The following is a 19,574-nucleotide window of genomic DNA, read 5'->3' on the forward strand; positions in this document are numbered from 1 at the left end:
ACACACACACACACACACACACACACACACACACACACACACACACAGCCTGGGCTACATAGAGCGTTACCATGTTAGGAGGTAGCCGCTGCTTGCTGGTGGACCCAAAGAGGAAGCCCTGAGAAGTGAGCTGTGAGATGGTCTGTAGGCCCAGCTCTACCATGGGCCTGTCAGAGGGGAGACACGTGTCCAGGGGCACAGGTGGTACCTGGCCCATGGTCCTCTGGCTGCTGACTTCCTCCGGATAGCCTAGACTATTGAGGGAAGGTCAGTGTGAACGCAGACTGACTTCTGCAGTTCAGAACACTCCACCATGTGGTCCACGCTGGGAAGGGACAAAAGCCAATGCTGGTCTCCTCACCTACCCAGCCAGTGACCAGTGAGGGCACCTCTGTCCTGGCAGATTCCTCTGATGGCTGGCGTGGGTAGAGGGCCACAGATCCACACCTCAGTGCTGCAGTGCCTTCAACACCCTACCGTGTTTCGCTGTCTTGCCCTGTGGTTGCTCAGGATTCACCCTTGGCGGTCTCCTACTCTCAGGGACCCGCTGCACCTCCCAGGGAATCTTTCTTCTCTCTACTGTCTCTCTTCTCCCATGCCCCTGAGTCCTCTCTCCCACCCCAAACCACAGACATGTGCAAAGGGTGTCTGCTTGGGTCCTACCTGCCGCTCTACCCACAGCAGACGCTTCACTTTCCCAGCACAATCCTGGCCAGGGGAGGATTCTGGACTGTAGAAGTTGGCCTGCCTGTAAGGGTCCACCTAGAATCTGTGGCCCCCGACCACAGAGCCAACAGCGTATGGAGTCCTTCATATCCCTGCTTTAACATCTCATTTTTTTCTCTAGCAGTCCCTGGGCTTGGAGCCCGTGTCCACCCATCAACGTGCATGGCTGTGCGCTGGTGCTCTTTCAAGAGCCGGCTCCTGAGGCTGCTCGCACCTGACCGGAGCAGCGGCCAAGGCATCTCTGTCATAGGACATTCTGTAGTTCGCATTAGCTTCCCAGCCTGAGAGCAGGCTCAGCGGCCCAAGTATCCTGTTTCCTCTGCCTTGAGGGTCAGACTCACCTTGAACAGCCGCAGCAGCTCGGTGGCGCCTAGTGATAGGGAGCCCAACGCGAGAAGAGAAGGAACGGTCGCCAGCCACCAGAGGGCGCTGCATACCCGGCCAAGAGACGCGCTGCCGAGCGCGACCGCCCGGGGGCGCCCGAGCACTGCAGCCTGGATAGCCCGTGCCAGCTGGGTGACGCCAACCTTAGAGACAATGGGAGGGACAAACAGAGGGCCACTGGGCATAGACCCGGCTTCTACCCATCACTTCCGCTGCCTGTCTTAGTCCATCCTATCACTCCGTCCTGACTCCCAGGGAGCCCAGACCCCAGGACCGCTCTCACTGCAGCGCACCAGGAGCGACAGCCAGAGCACATGGAGGAGAGGGTGATGGTTTTTTGAGGGTGCTCTTTCCTCCAAGGATGAGATGGGGACAAAGCCTCTTTCTGGCTAGAAGGAGGCAGAAGAAAATGGTCACATTGTGGCTCCCTTCTTCCCTCCGGGGAGGATCTCTTAGCTCCTCAGGATTTCACCCAGCTGGAGGTACCGAAAAAGCCTTTCAAAGCTCACAGGGTCCTTGGCAGTGAGGGGCAAGATCACATACCCGTGATGGATAATTTTGAGAGTCAGACTGACTGGCTTCTGGAGTGTCCAGACCTTTTGGACAGGTGTTATTTTGGGTGTGTCCCTGGGGTTGAAGTGACGAGTCAAAGTGGCTGCAGAACTTGGCCCCAGGTCTCGCCACAGGGGACTGGCCCTTTCCACGGCGTGCCACGCCCTCCTGCAGCGCTTCTGAGAATGCCCGCACCTGCACGCACAGGTGCCTCTATAAAACCTTCACTCTTTCCTGCCTCCCACTCTCCCTCTGTTAGGGATTCCAACAGATCCTTTGCCTAGGCACGGCCTAAATGACAGTGCTTTAATTTTCTCTAAATGCTGAGGAAGGCGGTTGCTAATCTGTCGGGTAATGTCAGGTCCGGTGTCGGGGTCTAACTTTCCGCTCCTTGTTGCAAAGTGGCTGCAGCTGCACTGAGCATTAAATACATCTCATTCAAGGAAGAGAAACGAAGGAAATGAAGGGCTTTTCCGCATTCATCTTCCTCTCACGTTGGAGGAAAAAGTCTTTGTCACACGTTTCCAAAAGATGTCCCCTTTCATCTCATTGATCCAGAAAGAGCCAAGATCTACATTCTTGAGATTAAAAAAAAAAAAAAAATTCAGTTGAGGTCTGAGCAAATCAGGGTCAGGGCAGCAGAGGAAGAGGATGGTGGTGAGGAGGGAACAGATAGTCCAGGCATCCTGTTCTCCGTCCCCATCCTCCTCCAACTGCTGGCCCCAGGATGGTGGCCAGGCCAGGAGCCCAGACTTTCATCTGAGCCAGCTGGAGCCTCAAAAGGCTTTCAGCAGACAGGGCTGTTTGATCATTCAGTGCTCTGGCGACTGTAAGAGGGAAGGAGGTGCATGTGTGTGAGAGGGGAGATGGAGGGTTGGTTCATGAGGAAACTTTAGAGGCAGAGCCATAGCTTCCTTGTCCAAATCCAAGAGATGCCGAAAAATGGAGTCTGAGGATCACAGTGGAGGATGGGAAGGTGGCCAGGCCATATTGAACTCGAGACACCTGGGGTGTCTGCGGTCTTGTGTGGAAGGCTGTGGTCTCAAGGAGGGACTTCAACTGGAGCCTGGCAGCCCAGGGGAAAATGGCCTTTACAGGACATGAAAGAGGGCATCGACCATAGCTGCCAACTCACCCTGGCTCTCAGCTAACTTCACTGCAGCCTGTGCTCTCATGCCCCCAGGTAAGCTGTTTCTCCCTGCAGAAGCACCCTGGCTTCTTGAGGTTTACCAACACTCGGCACACTCAGATCCCATGACAGACCTGCTGCTTCTAGGGTATCCACGTTTCTTCATCTGCTTCTGGATGGATCATGCCGTGCCCTTCCATGCACCTGCATTATCATTTACTTTGGGAAGCTTTGCAGCCGGAACGTACACTGTGCCCAGAGGCTCATGTGCTTCAACACTTGTGCCCCAGCTGCTGGTGGGGATGTTTCGAGTCATGGAACCTTCAGGAGGCAGGACCTCACCAGGGGACCATTGTGGGGCAGGCCTATGCGTTGTGATCTGGTGGGAAATTTAAATTTTAATGTTTGTATTAAATATACCTGTATGTGTGTGTGTGCATGTGTGTAAAGGGGATATATTAGAATGGCTCACAGCTATGGTCCTGCTAATTCAACAATGGCTGCCTATGAGTAGAAAGTCAAAGATTCCAGCAGTTGTTCAGTCTGTGAGATTAGGCTGGATGTCTGGTCTTAGTATTCTCCAGGATTCCAAAATAGGCTCTAATGCCAGTAAAGGAATGAACTTGCTAGGGAGAGAACATGTTTTTTCTGTGTCTTTTATATAGGATGCTGGTGTGGTCCAGATTAAAGGTAGATCTTCCCACCTCAAAGATCTGGATTAGAAGTGGGTCTCCCCACTTCAAAGGATTTATGAAAAGAAAAAAAATCCCTCCCAGGTGTGCCCAATCATTGGGGTTTTAGTTAATTCTAGACGTGGTCAAGTTGACAACCAAGAACAGCATGACCGTGTTTGAACGTTTTGCCTGCATGTCTGTTGAGCATGTTTGTAACTCTCTGGAACTGGAGTTATAGACAGTTGGGAGCCACCATATGGGTGGCAGTATTGGACCTCTGATCCCTTACTTCTACAATAACAAATGCTCTTAAAAGGTTAAGAGCACTAGCTGCTCTTCCAAAGGTCATGAGTTCAATTCCCAGCACCCATCTCTCCAGCTCAGGGACTACTCTTAAAAGGCAACAATCAAGGCTCTGCTTCCCTACCCTTACAACTTTAGGCAAAGGTGAAAAACAAGGACTCCATGACCTGTGACCCATGAACATCACTCTTTTCTTCGTGCCCATCCTCAGGGTGCAGCAAAGAATGGAGGGATTGTGCCATCCGTAAGGACAAAAGGCTTCAAAAGGGAAAGCATTTCACTTTTCATTCCTTCTGCTCCTTAGATCCACGTGTCAATGTAAATAACCAAGTCTGGTGTGATTAAATGTAAAAATACAACACTGGAGGGCGGACTTTTGGGATGCTGAACAGCTCTCATATAGGTGTACCTGAGATGATATAGAATCCTATCTGTCAAGACCTGTCACTCTACACCACAGGTTGTTAATCTTCCACCTTGTGCTCAAAACCCTTGACTACTACGGAGGGCAGAATCACCTCCTCAAATCAAGAACTTCTAAAACAGCAGTTCTCAACTGCTGGGTCGCTTAAGACCATCGGAAAACAGAGATTTGCCATATGATTCACAACAGTAGCAAAACTGTAGTTATGAAGTAGAAATGAAAATAATTTTATGCTTGGAATTCACAACATGAGGAACTGTATTAAAGGGTCTCAGCATTAGGAAGGTTGGGAACCACTGTCATAGAGTATCTTTCAAAGACAGTGGCCACTGGGCAAATGCCTCATCTCTCTTCCCTGGGTGGGAACTTCATGCAATCTACCCATCAGAAAGGAGAAACTTTCCCACAGTCCTGCATTGTGCCAATGCAATCCATTTAAAAATGAATCAAGTATAAACATCTTATTGGGGGCAGGGAGTCGTATCTTGTAAGGTTAATTCCTCTCAATACATGTAGTCATGAATGAGATTCTTGGTAAGTGGAAAAGGAGTTTCTCATTTCCATTTGAGGAAAATCAGGCCAGTGGTTCTCTCGCTGTTTGCTGGGTTGATGCCAGGCCCAAAACAGGAGGCACACTGACCCCTCTTAGGTGTTCCTAGGTGGCTATTGCCATGTGTCTTACAAGCAAGGAGGCGCCTGCTGAACTGATATGGGCATCTGTTGTGGCCCACCGCGGCTCTTCCTAGTTACAAACTCAGAAGAAAGGCACCCATCTGTTCACCACACATGCTGGAATATTCATAGTGGCGCTGCTCATAATAGCCCCAAGCTGGGAACTGCTACATCACACTGAGAACGGACCACCCACCACTATGCCTTATGGATGAGTCTCACGTACAATACTGAGAGAAAGATGCCAAGCACAAAAAGGCACAATTCCATTTATGTCACACAGAAGAGACAGCTAGCTAAGTGAGAAGCCGAAGAGGTTACATTGGCTGTGAACTATGGAAAGAATATGAGGGGCTCCCAGAGTCCAAGCAGGAAAGCATCTTGACCTGGGTGCTGTTTACACATGTATAGCCAGTTTTCTGTTTTATTCCAACTGAAAGAGCCAAAACACAGGGCTGGAGAGATGGCTCAGTGGTTACGAGCACTTGGCTACTCTTCCAGAGGTCCTGAGTTCAATTCCCAGCAACCACATGGTGGCTCACAACCATCTATAATGAGGTCTGATGCCCTCCTCTGGCAGGTAGGTGTACATGAAAATAAAGCATTCATATACACAACACATAAAAATATTAAAAAAAAAATAGCCAAAACACAATGGTGAGAAGCTCCACCCACTTGTGGGAACTCTGACTGAAAACTCCAATCGACAGTCGTTTACAGGATTTAGGTGGCCTGTCTGTGGGAATACACCTGTCCTGGAAGGTTGAACCCTACCTTCAAGTTGGGTTTCAAAGGTTCTAGGCTCAGAGGCAGAGCTATGAAAAAATACTATCTCACATCACAACCAAGCTTCCTAGCGTCACAAATTCAACTGTGTGAATTTTATAGCAACAACTATCCAATAACCATAGTGTCAATGTCCCATCTGGAATGATGTTCATTTCTTTCAAGTTTCCTGATTTTGTGTTTTGCCTGTATGCATGTGTACCAGGTGTGTGCCCGATGCCTGCAAAGGTCAGAAGAGGGTTATCAGACCTCCTGGAGTTACAGATAGATAGCTGTAAGGCACCGTGTCAGAGCTGGGAAATGACCCTGGGGAAAGAGCAAGTGCTCTGTTCATTGTCGAGCCACCTCTCCAGAACCCAGAATGACTTCACAACCTACCTCTGAAGAAGAGACCTTTAAGCTGGGCACAGCATATGCCCGTCAGCGCTTGGGATGCTACGCCAGGAGGATCAGTCTGCACTATACACACAGTTTACAAGACAGGACAGTGAGTGAAGCCGGCTCAAGAACTCTGGGATACTGGACTGCCAGCTTGGGTTGTCCACAGCAGCATCCCCAGACAGGTGCCCCTCAGCACACCGCAATCACAGAAACCAAGATAGGGTAACCTCTGAAGAACCCAAGCCTTCATACCACAAGAAACAGTTCCATGACGAGGTGCACATGCCCACTGGACCCTTCTCAGCTAGTGGCCTTCAAGAGGAGCATTTTCCTGTGAAGAGCCTCACACATATTTTATAGTATATGCACTCCTGTCCTTTTGTGACAGATGATGAGAACTTAGTCCAGAAAGATAAACAAAGTACAAAATCCGAGGGCCATCTTGCCCACAGAGGCCATGTTGTTTACTGTGGGGGTGCTCCTCAGCGCCGGTTTACATCTGGACTGCCCCTCAAAGGCTTGGTTACAGGGCTACTCCTCCTTTTGCTCTTATTGCTGCCTGGTCACGACATGACCAGGCCTCCCCTCTGCCATCCTTCTGCCATGAGGTACTGCTGCATCACCAAGACCAAAGCAAAAGGATCACATGATCATGGACTGAAACCACAATCCAGATAAGCCTTCCTTCCTTTTAAGTTGACTTAAGAATTTTGTCTCAGCAACAGAAAACTGACTAGCACTTCCTGCTGATGTAGACATTAGAAATGTAAATAAGGAAATGACTAGAGTTATTCAGTAAGAGGGGCTTGGGCTCCCATCAACACTGTTAGATAAAGCAGAAGAGAAGTGGAAAGCAGGCTGCTTGCCCTTCCTTGGATGAGAATGCAGAAGGGTGGGGGAGCAATCTTCAGGTTGAGAACTAAGTGTAGTGCAATTTCCGAATCAGTCATGAAAATGCAACACAAAACTCCTTATCATATCATGTATTAGATAAATGAAGAGCAACTGGCAAAATAAATACAGATCTCTTTTGAATTAGGTATTGTGTCTTTTTATTTCAAAAGAAAGAGGCCAAGAAGCAGAAGAAGGAAGCAGTTAAAATCAGCAAAGCTGTAAAGTCGGAAAGGAAGCTAAAAGGGAGACAGATCTGCTTGGATGACAAAACCATTCAGTGCAAATGCCAGGATCAAGGCTGCAGGCTTTAGTCCAGTTCAGGAGCCTGCTGACCTGTCAGCAACGGGGCTCAGCCCTTCTGCTGAGTCCTGGCCTTGCACATTCTGGACAGATCATGCACATACATGTTATACTCCGGGGTTACATGAAATTGCATGCAGTTCACACATAACATCATTGGAAGGCACTGTATAGTGTAGCAGGAACTGCTACTGTCTGGCAAGTCTTTCTAGGGTGGATCACAAGTGGTCCTCCGTATGAAGTCACTAGAAACTTTGGTGCCAAGCTCAGGCGCTACCTGATCCCACGAAGCCACCCATCTTGCCTTCTCATCCTCTCGTTTCCCCTCCTTAAAGCACGTGCCTAGCTTGGGTGATGGTGTTTTCTGACAATGAAACCGTGTTTTATACAGACTTTCAAATAGTTTCAGTCCAACAAGCAAAGTTTTACAGGAAGTTATGAAATTTACAGTTAAGTTGTGGCCAGTTTCTTTCTCCTGAATTTTAGCAAGGCCTATGGTCCATAAGACCCACTGAGATAAGATATACAAGGTTCTAGATAGTAAATGATTTAGAATTAAAACTTCCATATCTACTGCTTAACTTCTTAACTTTTAGGTGTGCTGCCTCCATACTTGACTTTATAAAACAAGTCCCAGTTCCCAGCTCTGGGCATTTTTGTTGTACATGAATATTCCTAACATTTGCGGCAAAGGAAGATGACATGATGTTCTCTAAGAAAGGTCATGGGTTCTAGCTAGCTCATCTCTTAAGACTGTCCCTTTCAATTCCATCAATTGCGCTATTCTAGTGTTTTTGGTTTATCAACTTGAGGTCTGAGAAGGAAAATGTATTTAAGGATGTAAATCTGGTTCTTTAGCCAGAAAGAGTCAGCACTGACTTCCTAACGTGGCCTACTCTTCCGACAGGCAGAGGATCTGAACCTTTCTTGTGGGTCAGGCCCTGGAGTGTTTCTAGCTGGAATCCTCAGGCAACTCTGAAGCTCCGCCCTGCGTGGAGCGTGGATGTTGTGGCCTTTTTATCTCCCATAGGGGAGCGCTGGAGATTCAGACTCCAGGGTGCTGCCTCAACGTCCCTCTCCTGCCCTCTTATAAACAAGTATTATAGAAGTACTACAGATGTCTCAAGAAAGAATTTAAGAAAACACTATCCTAGCTTGCTCACATTAATGAGAGAAACTTGATCCTTCCTACCAAATACATGTATCATGAAAAGCAGGTCTTGTTAATGAGAAATGAGTGCCAACACACATACCAAGAATCAGTAATACAAAATGCCCAAACTTGTCTTCCAGTCACCTATCTTAAAAAGCAAGCAAGGGAGGGGCTGGGAGGCTGTCTTTAATCCCAGCACTTGGGAGGCAGAGGCAGGCAGATCTCTGAGTTTGAGGCCAACCTGGTCTAGATTGAGTTCCAGGAGAGGTAGGGATACACAGAGACACCCTGTCTTGAAAAACTAAAAAACAAAAACAAAACAAAAACCACAAACACACAAAACAAAACCTAGAAACAAAACAAAGCAAGCAAAGCAAGGGATCAGAACACTTAAATAGTGCCAAAGAGGCACTTGGCCCATCAATTAATCACTGTAAAGCCCGAGGTTAACATCTGGCTCACAGGACACAAACATTCACAAACACTGCTGAGGTGTGTTCTCTGGGGGGGGGGGGGGGGGCGACTAATTAATGCCCTCAGTGGCTCAGCTGTCAGCTAGCTTAGGCTTTCTACCACTGAGAGCTCACTGGAGCACAGGTCTGAATAGGATCCCACAACATCAGCAAAGGGCCCTGGCCTCTCTGATGGCACATGCTTCTACACAAGCCACCCAATTGTCCCCTGCATTTCAGCTTATGAGAGCACACAAACAACTCAGAGCGGACTAACCACCACCAGTTCCTAACAGAACTCTTCTGACCTCAGAATGACCATTCCTTGCCAATTCCTTATTCATAAATAGGATATAGGTTCTTCACCAAACATAACTGAGTAATTTTAAAGATTCAAAAGCTGCTCTTCTCAAGAGCAAGGGGCTGGAGATGGCTCAGCAGTTAGCAGCACTTTCTATTTACTTTCAGCGGCTCCAGGGTTGACTCCCATCATCCAAAGGGCAGCTCACTACTGTCTGTAACTCCAATTCCAGGGACCCAAGGGCCTTCTTTAACCCCCAAAGGCAGCAGGCACATATATGATGCACAGATATATATGCAGGCAACCCCCCCAAACATATTAAAAAAATGTGTCTTAAGTGAAATAGCAAACCAATCATAGCTAGAGGATAAATGAAGAAACTCAACTAAATCTCAGAGGTAGAAGGGACTTTACATGAAGCAGTCTGGCACATGGGGGCCCCAACTTAATGCTGCTTCAGGGTTCACATTCACAGCAAAGCAGGAATGTGTAGATAAGGCTCACAACTGAGAGTACTGCTCATCACAGAGACCATACATGACCAAGTTCATTGTAAGTGAAATGAGATGTTTAGAGCAAGTAAACAGACTCTGGAAACTGCTCTCTGCCCAGTAGTAAACAGAAACTGTATCCAGACTTTACCCCGTTTTAATTCCCCCCCCCCCCAAGTATCAAGACCTTCCCAATTCCCTTTCTCTGAGATGTAGCTCTCCCAGGAAATTCGCAAAGCTGGTACCCAAGCACCATGCAACAAGATCAGTCCCTGAAAGGCTTTGCAGCTCAGTTCCTAATGTCTTCAGATATACAATGGAGACCTGGTGGCTTTGGCATCAGGTAGTAACTTGCCATTTTAAGGTTGTTAAAGAGAATCCTCCAGGACAGACAAACCTCAGACTTGAGGGTGAAAATGTTTTGGGGAAATTCCACAAGTTAGAATATCAAATGCCAAAACATGCCTGTATCCAGTATCTAGTGGTAGAATGACAATCTTAAGCTGATGTCATCCCTAAAACAATTTTACATCATAAAAAAAAAAAAAAACTGTAAAGGAAAAGCCACGCGAAGCATCTGAAAGGTTATATAGATATGACTAAAAAACACAGCACACAGCATTTTCTGTTACATTTACTTCATGATTACAACGAACTGCACTTTGATTTTTCAGTGCTAGGGACTAATCCAGGGCCTCATACACACTATGCAATCCAACCATGACCGAGATACATCCCAGTGCTAGAAAACATGTACACCTATCTCTGAGGTTCTTTCCTTGCAACTCCTTACTGATCGACCGGCCTGTCTGTGCATATGTTCTAAGTCTGCCTGAAAGAACTACCACTGGCCAAGGCTAACACCTTGGCTGCTGGTATTAGAGCCTTTTATTTATTTATTTTTTTTATTTTTTATTTTTTTTAAGGAGTCTATTATCTACTGCTAAAGAAATCTTCCTGGAGTCAAAAGGAGACAGTTAAACCAGATTTACAGAATAATAAATGAAGAGTCACTTACAAATAGCTCTTCAAAGAAGCCCATGAGCATTTCTACTGTTTATGAAAAGTGAAAGCCCTGTTTATCTATGTTTAGAAAGGGCTGAACTTAGTGATGAACTCAGCAGAACACTTGAGTTTCCTAATGCAAACCAGTCATGTGCTCTGTTCCCTCTCAGCTCTTACCTGGGTCCCTGGTCAAGGCCTTCCTTTATCCAGGGATTCTAGGACCCTGTACCAGAAGCTTCTAGAAGCTGCGTGTTACTGGGGTACCTGGTAAATTTCAAACTAGGGTACAGTGACTGATCTCTGGTTCAAACACATAATGGAAGCTTCAGTTTTTATTTGTTCTATATGTTAATGAGCAAGCCCTGGAGACCTATAGGGTGCCTGCCATGACAGTCCTAACATTTCAGTGAGTTTATATGACATGGAGCACCTATAACTGAAGGGAAGAGCCATTTGCCAAACACCCTGCTCCTTACATGCACTCGTATCTTTAAATTTCAACAGATGTAGCAAATTCTGTTTAACATCTTAAGTCACAATGACCAAGTCACTTTTTACCCTTTCACAGTGACTGTTGCTAATATAGTCCATCCCTGAACAATTTTCAAATTCACTTTTTTTTTCTTTTACCAAAAAGCCCCATTTTCCTTATGTGTGGTGAGTATTCATTAGTATTCTGATAGAAGGTACCTGTCTATAACTGTATCATTTTACTTTCTTTTCTAATCAACTAATCAACCATAATGAGTTTAAAATTTTGAATGTTTTATTTTTTTCCGACATTAAGATATAAAGAAAAAGGAGGCGGGACTAGAAAGCTAGCTAAATTGGAAAAGTGACTCCCTTCAATTCCAAAACCCATGTAAAAATGCTGGGCGTGGTGGTATAAATTAGTAACCCCAGCACCAGGAGGATCCCTGAGGCTCACTGGCTGGCAGGTCTAGCTGAATTTGTGAGTTCCAGATTGGTCAGAGGTGTCTCGAAGGAGGTGGGTGGCCAGGGTAAACACTGGTTTGCACATGCGTGTTCAACCACACCCGGGAGATTTTAAGAACTTGGTACTTTTAGAAATCATGAAAGTAAACAGAAGGGAACGAGAGTTAACCAGCCTATTCGGATGCTGGGAACAAAGAAAGCCTGTTTCATATCCCTGCTCCCAACCAAAAGAAGATTTGGCGTAAATAAATGGCTTTTCTTGAGAGATTGCTAATTTTAGCTTCTTAGTCAAGTAGGTGTATGTTTAAAAAAAAAAAAAAATGATCCCCGTAAGCGCATGTGCTGCAGGACCTTCACAGAAAGTACCGATCAGAAAAATTGTTTAGTCCTTCAGATACAGCAAGTTTTGACTTAAAAAAAAAAAAAAAAAAAGCAAGGAACTGAACTTATAAAATGGTAAATAGTTCTAACCCAAAAGTGAGAGGCATCAACTTCACTAAACTCTTAGGATCCTTTTCTTTTTCTCAGAGCTCTGGGGAGGTGATCAAATACCAATTCAATCAAAATAAAAAATGACAATACCTGGAACAGGTTGGAGTTGGTAAGTGAAAACTAGAATGTCCTTAGGAAAGCGTGTTTTCTAGCTTGGTAAAAGGTACAAGTATACTCCGCCTTACATAATATTCATGCTTATGACCCAAGGGATTTTACACATTTGTTTTAGACCATCTCTATGCACCTGAGCCTGACCTCAGAGTCACAATCCTGTTACTGTCTGCAGGATTGGAGACCATGGTGAACGGCTTAACAATTCTCATGTCCACTGCAGCTCACCTTTGCAGGCCCCACATCATAGAAACACCAGTTCTTCACAGTGTCACTAAAAAGATGGATAAAACTTAGGAGTCAATAATTTAGCCAGGCAAACTGAAAAAAAGTTTAGCTTAATTTGTTGCTTAAATAATTTCTGAATCTGAGAGGTGACTTTAATTTGTAGATAAAGCAGGAGTATGAGTTAGGACAAAAAGAAAAGTCAGCTGGTTGTTTTCAAAGCACTACGCTTCATAATGCAAATTAATGCCAGAAACAAGAAGATGGAGGACAGCTAGGGACAGAGGTCTGGTAATAGCAATATATATATGTATATATGTGTACACACACACACACACACACACACACACACACACACACACAAGATTGTTGTATTTCTAATCAGGATATTATAGTTTGAAAATAGAATTAAAATTTGTAATAGATGAAAATGCTGAAACTTACATAGAGCCAATTTACAGCATAATGTAGAAAAACCTATAGATGGAACAGACTACTACATATAAAGCTAATTACTTGGCAATATCCTTTAATCTGCAAATTATATAAAGAAAATGAACTGTAAATGAGGTGAAATATATATGATTATGTTACAGAACAAAAAGATGGGGTGAAACATTTTTTACCACCTTGACTATAAAAGACACTATGTCAAGCTGTGCTGAGAGAATGTAAGATACATAGCACACAGCACTCTCTTCAAAACAAAAGGGTGATTGAGCATTCCATATTCCCTTTGTGTTATTTACTATTCCTGACTTTGATGACATCTGCAGAGAACAGTGACATGATGTGTGGACTGTAAACAGCGAAGACCTGGGCTGTGTCAGGTGCGGAGTTTACCCCCAGTATCACTTGGTTTAGAATTAACACACTATCAGAAGATCACCTAAGTGTCACAAACAAGAAACATGTATATACTGCAATTTTATTTCAATCACACAAATGAAGTTAGCGTGTAGGAAATTTAAATGAAACAGTTATGGTAAAAACAGCAGAACTGAAAAACCTAAACAGAAAACACACGTGCAGCATGAGAACTGAACATTCATCAGTGTTTCATCTTTAGTTCTGATTGACACATTACGCTTGTAAATTTTTAAACAGACTTTGAGATCATGATGACTATTCTGAAGAGATTTCAGCACCACGCTAAGTTTGTACATTCAGTTGGTTTGCTATTGACTTGCTAGCCATTCACAGAGTGTATTGTACAGAGTTGTCGCAGGTCAGATCACAGTGTTGAGGAGAGCAGTGCCTTCCTGTAACTAGAAAGGATCCCTAAACTGTACTCAGCTGAAGACATTCAACACACAAAAGCAAAAACCCAGCATCACAATATGGTTCCAAGAAACAGTTTTGGGAAAATAACTTAAGCTCTGTTTCCCATTTTAATCACTGAAATCTCCAACAATGACAAGATTTCATGTATGACAGCGAATGTGTAGAACAGTCCAATTAAGCTCTATGAAGGAACACATTCAGCCATGTGGGATAATGCAATATATGATATGATGAAGCATATAGCATGAGTCAACACTGGTTCTTTTTTTTTTTTTTTGTCACTTTACAGACATTGTGTTAAATATTAGACCAAGGCACAAAACGTTTAGTGCATAAACCAGTTTCTTTTAGGACTTAGCATTGACTTTAGTGTTTTGTCTCACTTTGGACCACTTATACCCAGTACCCTACCTACTATAGACTATTAACTTCAGCAACAAAACGAAGTGACTTTTTATCAGCTCTGTAAGGGATGTACACATTTACATTATCAAAGTAGCTGCATAATCAGAAGTTCAACAGTAAAATGAAAGGCCTGCTTCTTTTAGAGAACAACTTACAAGCTTGCCACACCTTCAACACCTTTACTGTTACTGCGTGACAATAATGGGTAGAAAAAGAGCTGAATATCTCAACTATAATAGCTCATCCCTCATAAAATCTAAAAATGAAGTTTCTACAGAAACAGAAACTCTTAACAAGAAAAAAATATCCCTTATTCAAACATCTCTGTAGTGGTAATAACTGCAAATGGTACCATTTAGAAAACTATGCTGCTGTCAAGCTTTGTTTTACAACTGACATGTATGAAATCTAGAAAGCAAACGAAAGTAGATTATTTCTTCCATTTTTTAGTAAGAGTTTTGTTAACCAAAAATTCCAAAGCAAATATGGCACATTAATAACTCAAGCATAAATCATGATGGAGAGCCTCAAGAACTTTTGATTTCCTAGATTTTCCAAAAAGCTAACATTACAACATATAGGATTTCTCCCTTATTTTAATGTTGCCAATCATAAACATAAAGGGCTGGAACACACCCATGACATCCATCTCTCTCTCACACACACACACTCACACACACACTCACACACACTCTCTCTCACACACACACACACACACACACACACCCAGGGTGTAACAACATTAGACTCTTCCTACCACTTAAGTCTCAGTTTAGTTTTATTAAAAAAAAGCAAAAAACAAAAAACTGCAGAACTCCTCAGTGGCTTCCCTTTATCTGTGATTTCTGTGATCCTAATTGCTGCCATTACTGATATTTCTTGTATTTTAGCACAACAGAGGTTGAGAGCAGCTTCAGTCAGGAGCAAGCACCTGAGCACCTGCAGCACTGCGGGGGCCTAGAGATAACTGCCAAATTCAGTGATCAAACTTCTGAGTTCCACAGGGATGTAGCCCACGTGGAGCTCAGCATCATGCTTCAGACCATTCAAACTGCTGGTTAAAACACAAAAAGCTGAAGTCATGATGTAAATGATTAAGTACTCGGTTTTGTTAACATGTTTACTGATTAAAGTCACAAAATATTTCTCATTGTAATTCATGCAGGTAACTGAGAAAATAAAGACAGTGCAGAAATTAACTTTAAATAAAAAGTTATTCCTCCCCTTCCTCCCGCTTCCCTATACTCTACAAAATGTTTCCCCTGGGACTAGGCCTTGAAAAGGCCGCTACATATTAGTGTGGCATGCATTACCGCCTGTAATTAAAAAAGCTAACTTGGTGGTGACTGTAATTACATTATAAAAATGTCCACATGCATAAGTCTAAAAAAGGTTGAAAACCTACAGTAAATCTATAATAGAATGTTTTACATTTGACCACTGTTTGTTATATAGAAGTCATAGATTTGGTAAAGCATTGTAACAATTTAGGAAGGCATCTAAATCTTTAATTTCTGGACAGATTTATGTTTTAAACTACAAAATTGCATGAAGGCTAACCCGAGACACTTCCTATCACTCTAAAATTCCTCAAGTGGGACTAAACAGTTTAGGACCTTTCTTATAAATACCACCCTTTGAAAGCACATACAATTCCATTTGTTCCATACTTTATGATCTTAACTATTCACGGAATATCAAACATGATAGGAAGACAAACCTGAGAGAAACATTTGCAATGCAACAGCAGAACTTGCTAAATAAAATTCTTCGTCAGTGCCCTCTGAAAAAAACCTCTTAAGCCTTTCTCTTTTTTTATTTTAGCAATGGATTGCGGAAAACGTGCAATTTCATCTAGATATGAAAATATTTCAATGCACGGTGATCTTGCCTGACGGGCTTAGTACTGCTACGGGAGCTCAAATACAATTCTCCATCCTGCGGTGAAGGTCAGAACAAGAGCAGCACACTGGGAGGGAACAGCTGATTGCCAGAATCGCTATGTCTGAAGGCTTTCAGAGATTGGCGGTTTTCCCTCCTGACTGTGTATCCATTTTCTTCTTACAGCTTAAAAATTGTAGGGGGTTGTTAACAGTTGTTTGTAGGAATTTTTGTTTTTCTCCAGATTCAAGTCCTGTCTCCTTAGTTTGCTTCTCTATGCAGTATTCGACTTGCTCAGTTCCTGCCTGATTGCTGTAACAGGGAAGAAATAGTTTTCAAAGTCAACATATCAGAAAGGAAATACAGATGGAGGATTCATTCCTGAGAAATCTTCAGGGTTGTGTTCAAATTCCATTATCAAAAGATACAGAATTTAAATCTTCATCGTATAGATCTTTAATTCATAAAACTTAATTCATACCAAGCACATGTGATTATATTATCTCTTCCCTTGTATATACAAGACAAAAACTTTGGTTCTGTGGGCTCCAAAACAAAGGGTGGAATGGACGAGTAGAGAGGTCTTAAGAGAAAAAAATCTGCCTGACTGGTATTCCACCAAATTCTACACTGACACTTAGAAAACTTGTCAATCTTCATTTTCACAAATAACTCCTATTCTATGAGGACAGTACCTCCCCAGAAACCTAAGACAAGGTTAGGCCCCGAGACAAGCGAGCATGGAATCATTTTTACAGCATCTGAAGGATCCATGCGTCACATACTTACCATCAATAAGCTCCTCCTTCAGCTTTGTCAGTTCTTTTCTCATCTCATCTAAAATGTCCTGAAGTATCAAGAGAAACACCAGGAAACAAAACAAACAAAGATGAGGTGATGTCTAAGAAGTTTCTTGTTCAGATGAAAGTTTAAGAACATCACGAAATACAGTTCTTTCTGCATGTGTACCCAGAGAGCAGTCTTGCCTTTTGTGTGATAATCTCTTTCCTAGTGGATCTCACCAAGTGGGCCAGGCTAGTTGGCCAATGAGCCAAGGACACTACACACCAACATGCCCGGCTTGTTTACATGGGCTCCAGGGCCAAACTCAAAATCCTTATGCTCATTCATAATCGATCACTTTGCTGATTATCTCCCCAGGGTCCCTATACAGCTTTTGATTCCACAGTTGCAATTCTATTTCTTAGAAGAAGACTGGCCTCACTAAATTCTGTTTAAATACTTCTTTCCTTGCCCATCTTTGCTTATTCTGGCCTAGTAAGATATGAAATAGAAAGCCTAAAACTTCAACAGTCAGTGCTGTCATTCAGAGAAGTTTAATTCATGTAGCCATGAGGCCCAGTCCTCTGATGCTACCTGAAAGGTGATGCATATGGAAGTTTCAAGGAAGATGTCACTGGACAGTTAGTTCTTGGCAAATGTGCCACCACATTTAAAGAATGGCAATTTCTTAGGAATCACCATAACAGCGAAGTCCTATTTCAAGTAACTAATAGCAGGCACCAGCCACACATAGCTGCTGAGCTCAAGTTAGTCTGAAAGATGGACTGTAGGTGTAAACCACGCACCAAATTCCAGACTCAACACTGAGCATATATTCAACTTATTTTTTAAAATATTTAGATTAAATAAACTATTAAAATTATCCTTATTTGTTCATTTAAAAGAGATTCTTATTTTCCATGTGAGTATTGTGCTTGCATGTATATGTGTACCATGGACGTGCCTGGTGCCTGAACAAACCAAAAGAGGATGTCAGACCCCCTAAAACAGATGGTTGTAAGAGACCAGGCGGGTGCTGCGAAGCGGGCCTGGGTCCTCTGCAAGAGCAGCAAATGCTTTAACTACTCAGCCATCTCTCCAGCCTCAGCCATTCATATTTTTATGTGGCTACCACTGTGTGCGTATTTAAATGATGCGGTGTCTTTCATCAAGAATTGTAGATTCAAATTTAAAAGGACAATGAAAAGAGCCACAATTTTCACGGGTGAAAAATGAACCAGAAAAAAAATTGAGCTGAGCAACACTGGCTGACTATGGCCGCTGTGTAATTTGTCTAAGGCACTTTAACTGTGTGAGCTTTTGGAGTACTCCCGGGACCCACGCGGAAGGCCCCACGCCCTGTTGGGGAAGCAAGGTTAAAGGGAGCTACCCTGAGCGCCCACCTGCTTCAGCCTGTCATAGTCAAGGCCTTCCGTCTGGACTCCATTGGCACTGGGCTGGGACGAAGGTGTGGATTTGGGTCTGTACAAAAGAAATTTTCAAGACAGATAAATTATATCTACAACATTTAGTGAGTTCTTAAGTAACTCTAAATTTGCCACCCCAACGCCAGATTTAAATTTATTTCTTAAGCACATTTTTTGTTAAGTTGTCACAATTGTAGGCCTGATTAGAACAGGCAGCAGAAAATGTCTTTTAATTTCTCAACCTATTTAAAAAGTAGACAGGGTGACAATTTGGTGAAACTCCTTTAAGAGAGTAGAAGGAAGCACTCCCTGGGACAAGGTAACACATGGCTTGCTGACCATGGATATGACAGAGTGACCAGCTGAAGTTCCCAAGGCCCAGATAATGCAGTCATGTGCAGTGCTCTTGAAATTTTGTATCACGTATTAAATATCAGGCAAATCAATAAAGGAAAAGCTCTACTGTCTGGAATATTTTATTTTAACACAGATCAATTTATAAGTCCGAGCCTCAGTTTGTAGAAACAAATAATTTAGTAAGCCTAATTTCTTTCCCTATTTGCTTCCGTTTTAAGCATTAAAGCAAAAATGATGCTGAAAACTGACTATTGCGTTAGAGGCATACTCTCATATCCAGTTGACTCTATTTTCTATAGGTCTATAAATTTACTTTGCTTCATAGAGGAAGAAGAAAATAGAAAAAAAATAAAAACAAAAAATGGAACATACTAACGCAGAAGCTGCCTGTCAATTACAATTGCCCTTTTAATAGTTTAGCTTTTCTTAAAATTTTTACACAGTAAAGTAAGTGTTAGGGATTAGGTATATTTTGTAAGTTCCAACACCAAATAAATCAGTCATGGCTTCCTGTCCAATCCTGGAAATAAAGGAGATTCTCAGTAGGGAATCTGGAGCTTCAGCCCTTCAGTCCTTCACTTTCGGGTTTAGAACAGTAACCATTCTATAAGCCATCAGTCAATCATGTGTTTTAATTTTGCATAGCACCAATGTTAGAAATCTATCTGAATCAAGATCCAATATGTGTAACTTGCTATACAGCTATATTTCATAACTGATGTAAGATATAACACTCCAAACCCAAAGGCACTGTTCATGAAGATGAAATACTTAATTTACTTTAATATCAAGACATATTACTGCTTAAAAAGCTGATTATGAAACAAGAACAAGCCAACCAATTTTAACTCACTGGGTATCTACTTATATAGTAACTTTCAGAAACTTCATTCAGTAAGTCCTAAGGATTTATATAAAGAACTGCCTCTCCCATGAGGATGCACCTTTCTTTGCTGAGGTACCTACTTAATTCCACTCATTTAAGATCTAAAACCCACGGAAGGCAAAAAACCCAGTGTTGTGTGTAGAGTTAGGTACAGTAA

General features: G+C 43.1%; 1 protein-coding gene across 8 annotated transcripts in view; it reads right to left on the reverse strand.

Annotated features, from left to right (window-relative positions):
• Window positions 1-13,306: 13,306 nt before the first annotated feature.
• Enah (ENAH actin regulator) overlaps window positions 13,307-19,574 on the reverse strand; it is a 108,254-nt gene continuing 101,986 nt past the window's right edge. For all 8 annotated transcript variants that reach the window (XM_055609450.1, XM_055609434.1, XM_055609418.1 and 5 more), the window contains 3 exons: window positions 18,151-18,229; window positions 16,754-16,811; window positions 13,307-16,276 (listed from right to left, as the gene is read on the reverse strand). In XM_055609450.1, coding sequence (XP_055465425.1) covers window positions 16,239-16,276; window positions 16,754-16,811; window positions 18,151-18,229 — 175 coding nt within the window. In that variant the 3' untranslated portion in view covers window positions 13,307-16,238. The remainder of the gene's footprint in view (window positions 16,277-16,753; window positions 16,812-18,150; window positions 18,230-19,574) is intronic.

Source organism: Psammomys obesus, unplaced genomic scaffold (assembly GCF_907164565.1).
Source record: "Psammomys obesus unplaced genomic scaffold, mPsaObe1.curated_primary_1811, whole genome shotgun sequence".
In the NCBI taxonomy this organism is placed as follows: Eukaryota; Metazoa; Chordata; class Mammalia; order Rodentia; family Muridae; genus Psammomys; species Psammomys obesus.